General features: G+C 38.4%; 1 protein-coding gene across 1 annotated transcript; it reads right to left on the bottom strand.

Annotated features, from left to right (window-relative positions):
- Positions 1 to 403: 403 nt before the first annotated feature.
- rac3a (Rac family small GTPase 3a) lies at positions 404 to 15,684 on the bottom strand. Its single transcript, XM_046865989.1, has 6 exons — positions 15,528 to 15,684; positions 9,114 to 9,185; positions 8,889 to 9,006; positions 6,365 to 6,427; positions 5,874 to 6,033; positions 404 to 2,949 (listed from the first exon to the last, which is right to left on the bottom strand). Exons 1-6 carry the CDS (start codon positions 15,560 to 15,562, stop codon positions 2,819 to 2,821), a joined length of 579 nt encoding a protein of 192 aa, XP_046721945.1. The 5' UTR covers positions 15,563 to 15,684; the 3' UTR covers positions 404 to 2,818.

Raw genomic sequence — 15,684 nt, forward strand, 5'->3', positions numbered from 1 at the left:
TAACTGACTGACTGTCTCACTGACCAATTAACTGTCTCACGGACTGATTTACTTACTGGCTGTTTTGCTAACTCTGATTGATTGACTGTCTCACTGAGTGAATAACCAATTTAGTCACTTACTCTGATTGACCACCTCACTGACCTACTCTGACTAATTGTCACACTCAGTGACTGGTTAACTGTTTTACAGACTGAGCAACTGACTGCTGATTGGCCAGTCCACTTATTGACTGACCAATCAAATGACTGACAGACTCCTAAATACTATACAGCCAACATAAGTTTCAAATTTCGTACCTGTCTCGAACTTATAAAAACTTATACAATAAAAAAAGGACAAAAATATTTATTAAAACTAAATAGTTTAAGATTGAAAAAAAAAAACCAGTGGCACACTTAAATACATTCAAGGACTCAATTTTATTAATGCATACATTTTAAACTCACATGATTTTAGTAACAGTTCAATAGGATTTCTGATTGTTATTGTGTCTACTGAAGCCAACTGTAAGGTTAAGGTGGATATCCACCATCAGGTCATTAACACAGAAACATACACCGTATAGTTTTTCTTTACATTTTGAACAATCTGTTTCATTCGTACAGTACATCATTCACTCGTGTGCACAGAAACACACACACAAATCGTACTCTCAAACTCAAAAAGGCAAAAACGTAGAAACAAAGTTAGATACATATCTTGTCTAAAGTTGAAAATTTGGCATGCTAGCCACACAAAAAACAATCCACAATGGCACATGTCAGCTTGTGTATACTGCAAAATATGTAGCAGAAATCCAAAGGATGGAAAAAGGTTCCAGTTTACAACGAAAAAGAATGAATTAAATATGCATACAATACTGTAATGTAAAGAAATCTTCAAAAAAACAAACAAACAAACAAATTTGTTTTTTTTAATTCGGCAAAGAATGAAACGTACACAGTTTCTACCTCATGCCAAATCAGCCGAGATGTTTGGTTTGCCATGTGTTTTTTGCCTTATCTTTGCACTGGAGCTACAATGCTAATCAAGCTAACTAGCAAATTTGTTTGGGGGAGAATTTTCTTAATGACAGGGTAAAATTTTTGAGGTAAAAGTTGACGTTGCTGATATGTTTTTCTCATTTTCAGTCAATAGAAATTACATCTACCACACATAAGACTCATGAAACACTTTGCTAGCTAGTCAGGTATAGCATTAGCTAGCTTGTCATCAGTGTCCTTGTTTCCCTGGTGTATAGCAATGCTGTCCTCACAACTTCACTGGAGTAGACAGTGTATTATGTGTAAACAGCAAATAAAAATAAAAAGACATTTGTTTCTAAAAAAAAAAAGAAAAGAAAAAAAGCCATTTCATTTTTCAAAATGGCCGACTGTTTTAGCACTGTGACTTCCTCATAAGCCAGCATGTGGTCTATACAGTTTTCACAACACTAAACTTAAATGGATTACTTGTTAGCAGATCAGCTTTCATATCTCCAGTGTGAAATAAAAGGAAAAAACACACTGCGCTTAGAGGGAAAAAAAACCGCTGTGTAAGTTTTATTTTTTTGGCCAAAGTTTTTTGTTTTCCTGTAAATTTGATACCCGGTTGAGCTTCAGACACCAACTGATTTTAAATATACACATTTTAGTCATGATCACTCCTTTGTTTTTTCCTTGTGCTGTAAAACGCCATCACGTACAGTAGTCACACAAACACCGAAATGAAAAGAGCTGTATTCAGAAGGCGATCGTTTTTTTTCTTTTTCTTTTTTTTTTTCCTTTACAGTCAAGAACGAGAGACGGCATCGATTCGGTCCTCAAGTTATTCACAATATCTATTTACACAAACTTCAGACACGTTCACAGATCAATAAGGAAAAAGGTAGAAGAAAAAAAAGAGGGGGGGGGGGGGGTGAAATTGATGCCCACCTTGGCCCAAAATATAAAAAATGTGTTAGCAGTAAGAAAAATCTCCACAGAGGAATTCAGAGAATGTGTATAGAGGGACTTTTTTTTGTGTCCGCATTCCACAGGGTCACCTTGTTGACGTAGGAAGGGCTTATTTAACCAGTTGATCAAACACTTTATAAACAAAACAAAACAAAAAAAAAATCACCATTTTTAGTTTTTGAGGCTTGTTATCGGCTACGTAAAAACTGCGATTGAGCAACTTCCTCAATCCAGCTGTTACACAGCTGACCAGCTAACCAAATCATGCTTACACTAGTTATTATATTGTGTAATCATAGCCAACAGAATTCAAGAGTAAGCTAGTTTAGGTTAGGTCAACTTTATATATATATATAAGCTCCGCCCATTCATCTCAGAAACACCTGTGTGTGAGACTCAATAGTCTTCCATTACGTTTTTTTTTTTTTTTTTTAATTCAAATTTTTTGACCTTTTTGTATTTATGGACACATGCGACCCTTGAAATAACCGCTGTATCGAAATGATCCACAATGCACAAATTGTGTGTTAAATGATACTGTATATCACAAAACCAAATATTAGCGCATGCAAGGTGTGTATGTTTTCTCAAGGACCTTCTCATGACCACAAATTAAGCACCAATTAAGGCATTCGAGTTCAGAAATAGGGATGAGAGGGAATTTTGGCACGATCTTGTGTTTTTGTGCCTTTTGCTATAAATATTTATTCTTCCCGCAGCGCTAAGTCTAAAACTCCAGCGTGTGATGTTTCACCTGTTGTTGTTTTTTAATTTTTTAACCTCGTCTCTTTCCAAATTGGCCGGTAGGAACTCAGTGTGATGACTGTGTGTTGAAGTGAAATACTCCGCACTCTGTGTGAGTGTGTGTGTGTGTTATTTTTTTAAAACACTGTACATTTCTTCCCTCTCTTCTTGACGGGCGGGGGGCAGAGGACGGCGCGAATGGCCTCGTCGAACACCGTCTTCAGCCCTCTCTGTGTTAGAGCCGAGCACTCCAGGTACTTCACCGCTCCTGTGAATAAAGCGTCCACGATTACAATTTCTTTAAGCCATATACAGTTACAATTAGAATCGGGAGAATCTATGACACAAACTGCTTTCTGTTCTCACTTACAGCATTTAGGATACTATCTTTCTAATGACACGTCAGCAAACACATTTATCCTTCAATAAATAAACATTAAATAAAGTTCTCGTTCAGAAAACCTCACTCTGTCAATGTCTATCATTGTCAAAGCCAAAGTCTCTATGAACAAGCTGTTACTATAGAAATGATCACGTAGTAGAAAGTGTAGAAACTGCTGCTATTGAAAATTAATCAACACATTCCAACCAATCAGATTGGAGAATCCAACAGCGCTATTAAATGGCGTGGGGAATGGCAAGCTATTTTGGTGATACTAATTGCAAGAAAGTTGCGTCTTTTTTCCAATTGGATGGATTTTGTTCGGTTTTTCTTTCTTCCTGTTTTTCTGTCGGAATATCTAAAAACATTCTGCAAACATTGCAAAAAGTTAACAGAAATTAGGTGCAGTGAAGAGCCCAAGCCATTTAAGTGACAAAGTTAAGATATACAGTCTTACAATTATATGTCCTATCAAACAATAAACAACTTTTATAAATCCTTTAAGAAACAGAGCTGTGGTTTCTCTCTATAATTTTAGACCAGTGGGTTGTTGGGAAATTATGCTGAGATTACACAGACAGAAAAAACAAACACAACAGAATTTTCTTTACCAAAACAACGACAAATGACGTTCTCACTGTAACCTCACTGTAACTACAGTCGTTCCAGTCCTAGCTAGCATTAACTAACTGACTAGCCTAGACTGCTCGATGGTTTAGATTTATTTGAATAAAATAAAATCAAGTCAAGTTTATTTCGATAGCACTTTTCACAACGGACATTGACATTGGCTTTACAGAATTTAGCAGCTTGATATTACCCAAATGAGGATGGGTTCCCCTTTTGAGTCTGGTTGCTCTCAAGGTTTCTTCCTCATAACATCTAAGGTAGTTTTTCCTGGTCACAGTCGCCATGGCTGCTCATCAGGGATAAATACACATCATTCACCTTAACTGTTAAATTCTGTAAAGCTGCTTTGAGACAATGTCTGTTGTGAAAAGCGCTATAGAAATAAACTTGACTTCAAGAGTGTGATGATAGTCTTTAAAACAATACAGAACACTGGAGAGTGAGAACTGACATGAGCACTGGAGTGTGAGATTGTGAAACCAGGAGCTACTGAGCAACTCATAAAATAGCTCAACATTTGCGATCATCACAGATCAAACACCAGCTTTTCCATGACACTCAAAGAGGTCTAATGTCAAAACTCTACATAAAGTGAGATCCAAATGGCGCTGGTAGATGGTTTGGGATGTTTGCAGGCTGAATAAACAATGCAGACAAATTATAGTATTAAAAATAGTGTGGTGAAGGTTTGTTTTTTGCTATCCAGGATATAAAATGTTGGGAATTTGAGCTGTGTGGGTGATGAACACACCAAAAAACAGTTCATAGACATTGCTCTGTCAGGATATCAGCAAAAAAATCTGTAAAACTCTCGCTCTCTCATTACCAGGACATTTTTTTAAACAAAACGCTTTTCCATCAATTTTGTTTATAATTCGCTGGCTTCTGAACTTGCGATGCGATCGCTCAAAAATCAACAGTAACAACAACAACAAAAAAGAGTTTGGCATCATTAGCAAGTTCATCAAAAGAAGCGTTTTGCAAACGAGTCTCGCGTCGATGTTGATCATGACTTTCCTACTGAAGTACTAAAGAAATGCGGGGACATGCAGAAACCAAGAAAGTGCTAAAAGATAAACAAAGTTTCAGACAATGTTTTCAGACATCTCCGATGACGCCACCCAGCGAGGACAGGGTTTCACAAGGATTTCCAATGTCTGTGGTGAGATCCCAAACGGAATCCCAAACAACAGACACACGGTCTTAGAAGAAAAAAAAACATATTCAAAACATTCTCCTCACACCCTTGTAGCTGATGAACATAAATATCCAGAAGCACACGCCGAAATCTAGTGGAACATCTTCCCAGAAGAGTGGAGGGAATTATAAGAGCAAATTGGGAGTAAATGTGGAATGTGGTTCGCACACGACCCTGAATTCAAACCTAACAAAATGGACTACGGATTTAAATCCTGGGTCTCAAAGGGAATAATTTTTACTCTATTACAGAAAAGAGACACTTAAGAGACTTTGAAGAAGGATTACACCTTAAAATCTGACTTTTATAGATACCTTGAAATACCTTCGAAACTTTATTTCTCGCAATTCCGACTTTATTTTCTCGTAAAACATCCAAAATTTCTGGTGCATGTTGTCAGCCTAAAGTTTGAAGCTGTTGGTGATTGTTAGACCCGAGTTCTCTCAGGGGATCAGAGGCTCAGTTTGATATCCTGTGATTCTATTGATTGGAGCAGATTTAATTTTTAATGTGTAAAACTTTCTGGCGGGGTGACGCTGCCTGACTGGCAAATGGAAATTGCGAGAAATAAGAAATTAGGCAAACTTTGTGTCGGAAACAGGCTTTCATAGTGTTAAACTGTCCAAAATTTAGCGGGTGGTGCACCAGCAATAACGGTCCGTGTGGAAACACAATGCTCCGTATGTAGTTAAATGGACTAAACGAAGCATCGAGGCAAATAATTTGAATCTTGCATTTTGTTCTTGTATCACACGAGTTACTTGAAGAATCGTTTCAGCCCTACTCTACATGTCATGATTATTGGATAGAGAAAGAAAGTTCTTTGTGCCATTCCTTCTGTCACTCACTACATAATTAGCTATTTAAATTGTGGACAGATTTAGGGAGCGAGAGTTCCCCCCATCTTGAAGAAGGGTATTTACATGCAACAGTGAAATACTGAGTAAGAAAAAGGTTATATTATATGTATATTAGCTCTTACCGATCTCTCTGGCCATGGCGAGACCCTGAGGATACGTAATAGGGGACAGTTTTTTGTCTCTCAGGCGCTCGATTGTGTCCTTATCGTCCCGCAGATCCAGTTTGGTTCCCACCAGGATGATGGGTGTGTTGGGACAGTGGTGACGCACCTCAGGATACCACTGCGTGCGTGCGCACACACACACACACACACACACACACACACACACACACACACACACACACACACAGTCAACACTCCTAAGTTTATAATCAGGACATTTTCCACATAATCCTAAACCCAATACCTCATAATGACAATAAAGTTTTTGCCGTTATTTTATAAAAAAAAAAATAAAGAAATCAAGAGATGGTGCATCCCCAATTCTCTGGATGATCTTGTTTGTGTTCAATTCATCCTAATCGGGTGTAATGGTCAGGTGACTGGAAATATTCGACCACACAGTGTATATACACACACAATATGAATAAATAAAAAAATCAAATACTTACCTTTGCTCTGACATTTTCGAACGAAGCCGGGCTCACCAGCGAGAAGCAGATCAAAAACACATCCTTCAAAAACAGAAGACAAAAGAAAAATCAATAAATGAATATATACTATGGCAAGAGGTCTGGACCTACATAGTCTTTTATTGTTTTCCAGACACATGCAAGTCAATTTTGTTTCTATACAACAAACTAGTTAAAGAATAAAAAAAAAAACCCACAAGAATTGGACAGTGAAAGACTGGAAAAAAATTCAGTGGAGTCCAAATGGAACATTTTTGTCTCTAACAGAAGAACTTGTGTAAGATGGAGAACAGGAGAGAAGATGTGATCAGACTCCCTCACCCCCCACAGTCACACATGGAGGTTGACGTTTAATGGTTTGGGGTTGTTTTGAAGCAGGGAATGTTGGAGACTTATTCAAGAAAGGAAAGGGAACCAACTGAACCAACATGGCAACCATTCCATACTTCAACACCATGCAATTCCAACAAGACAGTGGCACCGCAACTAAATCCTATTGAACTGGTGTAGAACATCCTTAGCAAGTTTTATAAGAGGCATGAAAAAGTATTTCAGATGAATGTTTGGAGAACCAAACATCTGGGCAGTTATATCTTTACTTAGTCAAAGTCAATCTTTATACCATTACATGACTGGAGTTTGTCACATAGAAACAAAAGGAACATGTCTCTCAAAAACCAATCAATTCAGTAGATTTGATCCAAATCGGTGCTCAGCTGGTAAACAGAACCAAAATTGGTCCTCCCTTGTTCTCCATTTATATTTGACCTCTTTGTAAGGTCATATCCTCACACGGGTTACCACTGCTTCATAGAACCTTTACAGGAACCTTTACAGGTGACACAAATAATTTTCTCCTTCCTCCTACAGACATTCTTGTCAGGCAGATATCTCATTGTGAATGGCAGCTCATCGACTGAAGCTTAATCCCAGATAACTGAACTGCTGGTCATCCCAGGTGATTTATCTCCATAAGATTTTGTGATCTCTATGGACAACTCCCAGATCTCACATCTGTCCACTGTCCTTTTCTTCCTAACCACTGTCCTTTACTTCTTACGTAATCTAATGAGGAAGTGCTAGCTCAGTGATTAAGGCTGTGGGTTACTGTAAGGGGTTCAACCCATGGTATTACTAAGCTGCAACTCTGGGGGGCCCTTGAGCAAGGCCCTTAGCACTCTGTTCTCCCGGGGCGCTGACCACGGCTGACCCTGTGCTCTCTCCCCAGCTTTCTAACATTGCTGGAAAACGCGATGAAATAATTTAATTGTAATGTACATTTGACAAGTATAAAGCACCTGCTACCTTTAGCACACTGTCAAGCAGGAGAATTTGTCCGTTTCTGGCCTCTCAGATGCTTATTCAGTCCCTCACATTTTTCCTTTGTAACTGATCCAGAATTCAACTATACTACATGACTGCTTGACTGCTCACAACATTTCTCAGGTGCCAGATGTTCTCCCAACACGGTCAAAAAGAAGATGCCGAACCCACGAGGATCCGACCCATCTAGAGACTTTCCAGCGTCAGTTGGATCCCACTTCATGAAGATTTCAGACATTGAACTTTGAGGATAATCAACCTCTTAATCATTAACCAAAAAACCTCCTACATATGCAGTTTCTCCATCACTGAACTTTGTTGGTGTTGAATCTATAATGATCTTAAATGTTGAGCCAATTTATGAGCTGTTCAGGAGCTCCTGGTTCCACAACTCCATCTGACCGTATAACTTAAGAAAAGGGATAAATATACATAATTCACTGATATCTCATTTATTTTCTATAATTCTTACATTCTGTAACAATGTCCATTGTGAAAATTGCTCTAAAAATAAACTTGTATTGAATTAAATTGAATATTAATATGCACCATGAACAGAAGCATTACTCACTTTCATTTTCACCCCTTTACCCATAATGCCGTCTGACTTTCCGCTGTAAGCGGCGCAGCGGTTCTTCATCTCGACACTACGATGGCAATGCGGCGGCGCTTTATTGCATCAGTCTGTTCAGCTCTCTTGTTTTTCATCTATCATGTCAATGCATCGCCTGCACCTCGTCCATCTCTAACTGGCCGCATTGCATTCTGGGACAACGAGTCGAGCGTTTGCTTGAACGTTTCTTTACCACTTCTTTACTGGACTCGTTGACAGTTCGAGATCAAGCACGTATTTCTTTAAACCCCCCTGCGACACATCTTGCAAACGATTATCAGACATATGCATCGTATATTACAATGATTTCTTTCAGGTCTAAAAATCCCAACAAAGGGACAACATTGGACTTTGGTTTACGAAGGTCATGAGTTCAAATCCCTTTACCCCACACCAAGATGCCACTCCCGGGCCCCTGAGCAAGGCCCTTAACACCATAGCTGCTCAGTTGTATGAATGAAATAACTAAGTCGTTCTGGATAAGAGCATCTGCCAAATGCATGGAGGTTTAGGAATTGTAATGCAGAGAAGAAGTAAAAAGATGGTTGAAGAGGGACGAGGCTTTACCGTCTGAGGGTAGGAGAGCGGTCGGAGACGGTCGTAGTCCTCCTGCCCCGCAGTATCCCATAATCCCAGGTTTACAGGTTTCCCGTCCACCATAACATTGGCAGAGTAGTTATCAAACCTGTCAAAATGAGAGCAATGACCAGGAGGAACATATAGACAATACCATACACACACACACACACACACACACACACACAGGAGAGGAATGAGGGGTATGTAACTCACACTGTTGGGATGTATTCTCCCGGGAAAGCGTTGGTGGTGTAGCTGATGAGCAGGCATGTCTTACCCACGGCTCTGCAAACACACACACATTTTCGAATTTTTCTTCCGAACAAGCACATAAACGTATTAACCACAAGCCATATTATTCTACAGTAGGGATAATAAGATTCACACATTCGCATCACTGCATTGGATACAAGTTTTGTACATAATTGCGTCACTAAAACTCTAAATATTTCTATATAATTATTAGCGTTAGCGCTATACTTTTATTAATTCGAACGTGACCAATAATCTGTGACCGATATTTGATATGCAGATCGTTTTTTTCTCCTCGCTCAACCGTTTCTCGAGCGCGTTCTCTCAGCACCCAGCTGCTACGTGAATATGACGTATCAACACTACGGAGACCGAGGCGTGTCCTGAGAGTCACATAGAACACAGATTAACATGGCAGAGGTAGAGCTGTAACTTCCTGCAGACACATTGTGTTAGAAGTAAATTGTAAATTGTTGTTAAGTAAATTGGTCTTTATTTTATTTTATTTATGAAACGTATCGTTGGCTTTTGCATCGGGATGAGAATCGCATCTGCATCAGTTATAGAGATAAATATCGCTAATATATAGCATTATTTACAGGTAGCATTGGTAAAATGATTATTCTGTGATGCTTTTTAAGGAAGGAGTCTCCAGGGAAAATGATGAACAAACAGCAGTAGTAACTGTGATTCAGCATCATCAGGACGTCGTTGATTAATTTCACATAACAGCATGCCGGGACATGCTTTCGTTCCTTAGGTATCAGGCACAAAGAGCCAAAGACGTCTATTGCGCTGGCAGCTCGACACCAGAGAAACCATGGCAACCGGCAGGAAAGCCTGAGAGGAGGGAGAGCATCTCGTAGCGATGAATGACTTGGATACGGTGCTGATGCGAGGTGAAAATAACGATACTCTCGGGGCAGCTTTTTGCTTCCTGATGATTTCTTTTGTAAGCCGTACTGAAAAGAATCCTCTGAACATTACGACGTTTTATTAAGGAAGATTTTTTTTTTCTAAATGACAGTGTTCAGTCTCAGAGAGGATAATTATCCCTTATTAAATCTGTCTTTCTTTCTGCTCGGTTTTACACACACACACACACACACACACACACACACACACACACACACACACACACACACACACACACACACACCATTTCCATTCAGTCCTTTCGCTTCAATCCTGAATGGAAAATCCAGACAGTGAGTTCTGTGTGTGTGAAGAAAATAACTCTCTCTCTCTCTCTCTCTCTCTCTCTCTCTCTCTCTCTCTCTCTCTCTCACACACACACACACACACACACACACACACAGTCACAGTTTTACACTTTTGATCTGTGTGAAAGAAAGCCGTTTTCTCGACAATGCGACGTCATCACACTCTCAGTTCATCGGGATCTGCCTCTATTAACGGAAAGAAAAAAGACGAATGCTGGACTACAGCTGAATCTTTCTCTCCAACACTCCTTATACTGCAAACATTGTTTCTCCAAATTAACTACCTTATTAGCTACATCATTCTTTACCTTGTCACGTGACGGATCCCAGTACAGATGCAAGTCTGGAAGGCTGAGCAGTGTTGCGTTATAATTTTTATCTTTATTTTTCTAGATAAATCGTAATCACGTCAATTCTATTTTAAGAACTAGAGGATAAAAACGATAAAAGAATATACAAGGAACTATAAACTGATAATTGCATAAAGACGATGGGAAGTGGGAGCTCTGTGGTTATGGCTCTGGGTTGCTGATGGGAAGGTCAGGAGTTCAAACCCTGGTATCGCCAAGCTGCCACTCTTGGGTCCTTGAGCAAGGCCCTCAACACCCGTATCACGGCCAACCATGCGCTCGGACCTCAGCTTCTAAACAAGCTGGGATAGTAGAAGAATGAATTTCTCTGTGCTGAAATGTATACGTGACAAATAAAGACTCTTGTTCTATTCTATAAGTTTAACGAATAAGATTTAGCGACTTGGCAACGATGAACGTGTCTGGCGAGGGTCAGTTTTCTCTTTCACTTTGATTTTAATGCAAATTTAATCGTAGTCAAAATATATAGACTCCTGAGAAAAATAGTATGCGAGTATAATATGACAAAGAGGTTGTTATAGACTTTTCGGGCGACAGAATCTTCACGGCTGATTAAACCGGCTGGTTCTTCACACCCCCTGCTACATTTTTACAAATTTTAAAACGGCTTTCTGCTCGATCGTGTGAAAATCGTTACAGTAATTACTGTAAAAGTGAAAAGAAAATTTGGGAAAAGCCGACATGGAGACAAAACAAGGCAAAAAACACAGAAGAAATGTGACGTTTTATGTGCATTCCTTCATCTTCATGAAGCTTTGGTTTTACACGCTGCTTTATCGCCATATCCTTCTCAATAGACCAACTTTTCACCTCAGGCAAAACCCCAAAATGTTATCGATTTCACATTTCATTCAGTTTCCTAAAATCTCACAAAAAAAAAAGAAAAAAAGAACTGGCTCGTAACATATTTATGCGCCGTTTTTAAAAAATTACATACAAGAAGTACAGCGTTTTTCTTCTCGAGTAAAGTATTTATCCACTGTGTAAATAAGATATATATTAATATTACATATGTACACACATACATATATAAAAACATATACACATATATAAAAAGTGTCGATCGGATACAAGCTGACGTCGCTGCATCCTTAAAAAAAAAAAACGATTTATTTCTATATAATTATTAGCATTAGTGCTATATTTTGATTACTTAAAAAGTGACTAGTAATTTGTGACCAATATTTTATATATAGATCGTTTTCTCCGCTCTAAACCGTTTCTCGAGCGCACCGTGAATATGACGTATCGCAACACTACGGAGACCGAGGCATATCCCGAGAGTCACATAGAATACAGATTAACATGGCAGAGGTAGAGCTGTAACTTCCTCCAGACACAACAGAAAATCATTTGTCTGGGGCTTTTATACAAACAACCTTACAAATTAGTCAAAGAGTTTTTTTAACCAGCTAGTCAATTCATCTTGACATTCTTGTGAGGAATAAACAGTCGAATCTGTGTGAACATCCTGTTTCTGTGAGAGGAAGTGATCTAGAATACGACTGTTGACTCTCTAGAGCAGGGGTCTCCAACCTTTTTTGTACACATATATACTGTGTAAAAGGTTTTGGGTCATCATTAGATTTGTTGGTTCAGCAATGGTTGTGACCAGACAATTATTTCTCAGTATCTTTAGTAGAACACAAACTAAAAAAACAGGATGTTTCTATTCAGTATTAAAAATAGCTTCTATAAGCTAAAGTGACAAGTATTTTAGTGGTGGCCTCTCTTTATACTTGAGGAATAGCAGGAACCTGGCTCTGGTAAACCTAAATGAAATGGGACCCCAGTTAATGTCATGGCTAACATTTGAATGTGAGGGGAGGTGGTAGCTCAGTGTTTAAGACATTGAACATTGATCCAGAAGGTCACAAATTCAAATCCCACTACTTCCAAGCGGTCACTGCTGTGCCCTTAAACCCAAACCGCTCAGTTGGAGGTAGCTCTGGATAAGGGCATCTACCAAATGCCATAAAGGTAAACGTCTGAAAAATGCCATAAATGAATGATAGCAGTGAAAGGTCTATTACACCAAGTTTGGCAACTTCACTCTCACAAGGCAACTTCACTCTCAAAGAAAATCAGCAAACCAACTGAATAATCAATATATGGTAGATCCTTTATTGATGCAAAATGATCGCTGCCTTAAGTCTTCCCCAGCACATACGGAAGATTCTCAATAGTTAAGGTCTGAACTCTGTGGTGCCTGACAAACCTGGTCATTCAGTATAGTTTCAAGTAGTCAGTCAGCTGACCTCATTTTTTGGCCACATAACATTGCAGAACCTAGACCTGAACAACTGAAGCAGCCCCAGATCATAACCCTGCTCCTACAGGCTTGAACTGTAGGCACAAGGCATGATTACTTCATTCACCTCTCTTCTTACCCTGATGCGCCAATCGCGTTGGAACATGGTAAATCTGGACTCAACAGACCATTTGACCTCTTTTTTCTTTTATATTGTTCCAGAGTCTAATTTTTATGCTCCTTATCAAATTGAAGCCTGATTTTTCTCAAATGAGGCTCATTGATAAATGGTTTTCTTGAGGCTACACATAGCTTTTTAGTTCAAATCCCTTAAAATGAAAAGGTTTATATGTTTAAGTATCAGAATTCTTTTTCTGTTGAAGTCCACCATTATTGTTGCCGAAGCAATTTTGAAGGATTTTCCCCAGAATGTTCTTGAAGCCCATTAATAACTCTTCCCCAGCATGATACTGTGGTTGGGGACCTCTTATCTAGGGAATGCTACGTGTCTGGAGTGTGAGATTATGTACATTGACTATGTTCATTAAAAATAATCCAATGCAACATTGTAGAGCTAATGAAGGAGACAAGAAGCGCAAATGTGTTTGTTTTTTCCGCTAAGATAAAGAAGGACGAAGGACAGGGACACAGTCGGTAGAGCCAAGGAGGAAGAGTGAGGACGAGTGATATGAGACAGAACGAGTGGAATGCTACAGTGGAAACAATATAAAGCGACATGGCTCATGCGGGTTGCCAGAACTTCTCAGACGATCTCCTGCACTCTTTATTCAGGAGTGAACTGTTTATTCCTCGGGTACCGAAGCCATGGTTTTCCAAAATCAATCTCAAAACAGACAAAAAAAACAATCTGAGGACCCCGAAATGACCTGTTTCACCTGTTTCTACCATGTTAGCAACAAAATCTACAGAATATAGAATAAATATAGAATACATTTTCATAGTTTGTGAGATCAATCATTGTTATACCTCTAAATAACTATGTGTAAGCCGACATTAAATTACCCATACATAACTTTTTTTCTTGTTGGTTTTTTAAACTTATTTTATGCATTTGAGTTGTGACATAAAATAATTAAAATATTAAGAAAAAATTTAAATACTACATCATAAATGTAAGTAAGCTCCAATAATTGCCTTAATAATAATAATAATAATAATAATAATAATAATAATAATAATATATTTTTTAAAACCTGGTCATTCAGTATATTCAGGTTGTCAGCTGACCTCATTTTTTGGCCACATAACATTAGTAAACCAAAACCTGACCAACTGAAGTGGCCCCAGATCATAACCCTGCCCCCACACAACATTAAATTAAACTACTGAGTAAGTAAAATTATATATTTAAAGAATTGTAATTATTACTGACAGAATTACTGACTAAATATTGTTTTCTTATTGTGTTGTTTATGGGGAGGGGAAAAGGATTTTGTTATATTTAAATATGTACTATTAATAATAATATTAATAATAATAATAATAATAATAATAATAATAATACAAGTAAAAGATGCACAATGCTGAAGATAAATATTGTATTCATTTATGATAAATATTATTTTTTATAATAACTACTACTTCCGCTGCTACACTACTATCTATCTATATTTACTATGTACATATTGAACATACATTTATATTATATTTATACATTTATCTATCTATCTATCTATCTATCTATCTATCTATCTATCTATCTATCTATCTATCTATCTATCTATCATTTTATTTTCACTTTTCACAATAGACAATCAAAAAGCAGCTTTTCAGATACAAATCGGTTTAAAAAAATCCTATTTCTGCAGATAAAGTCCTCAGTGTTTACACGTTTCACTACTAATATTGATGACGTAATGTTTATTTATTTATTTTTAATCGATAAAGCAGAATAAACCGCTGTAAAAAAAAAAAAAAAAAAAAAAAAGGAGTAAGGTGTGTAAAAGCATGACATCATTGACTAAGAGGGGCTTCAAACCCCACCGCCACATTGCGCGTGCGCGAAAGCAGTCGCGCACGCGCGGTGATGACTAGGTAGGGGAGGGGGGTGGGGGGTCGCAGAACCGCTAGCGTCAGGATTCAATCTGAATACAAACAGAATTTATTTAAAAATTTTAATAAATACAAAAAAAAGGAAAGGAAACATACTCACGCACGATTTGAATTATCATTAATAAAATAATTAATGATGAAAAACGGATATAATAAAAGGACATAATAAGCGCCCTCTCTAGACCGCCCACTCCCCCACCCTCACCCCCCCGAGCATGGACATTATTATAATAAGAATAAAATGATAATAATATAATGATGATGATGCGCGTGAGATGTTTCATGTCTAAACCAAAAGAAAACAATTCGGTTTTTCCTTGCACAAGCACGAGGACAGGAATGAGTCCCATCTCCATGCACACCGAATGGTTTCTCCAAGCCCCAGCCCATCTCCTGCAACAGCTGCATCCCTGAACACTGCAACATGAACCACAATGAAAGCTCTGAAATTTCTCACCCATCGCCCACCACGACGCATTTGATGGCTTGCATCTGGAAAAAAGAGAAGACGGCTGAAATGCACACGGGTGCTGGAGCTCAGCAGAGGTTCTGAGATGGTGGAGAGATGTCGAGAAGAAGCCTGTGTAGTGCAGCATGAAGGCCGGTTGCCAGAT

Source organism: Silurus meridionalis, chromosome 14 (assembly GCF_014805685.1).
Source record: "Silurus meridionalis isolate SWU-2019-XX chromosome 14, ASM1480568v1, whole genome shotgun sequence".
Taxonomy (NCBI): Eukaryota; Metazoa; Chordata; class Actinopteri; order Siluriformes; family Siluridae; genus Silurus; species Silurus meridionalis.

What these genes read in the sequence shown, in the direction of transcription:
- rac3a (XM_046865989.1), bottom strand. Translation starts at nt 15,562, where the DNA reads ATGCAAGCCATCAAATGCGTCGTGGTGGGCGATGG. An exon ending in GGAGAATACATCCCAACAGT is followed by an intron (nt 9,007 to 9,113) that starts GTGAGTTACATA and finishes TCATTTTGACAG; the next exon opens with GTTTGATAACTACTCTGCCA. An exon ending in CGCTCTCCTACCCTCAGACG is followed by an intron (nt 6,428 to 8,888) that starts GTAAAGCCTCGT and finishes CTGTTTTTGAAG; the next exon opens with GATGTGTTTTTGATCTGCTT.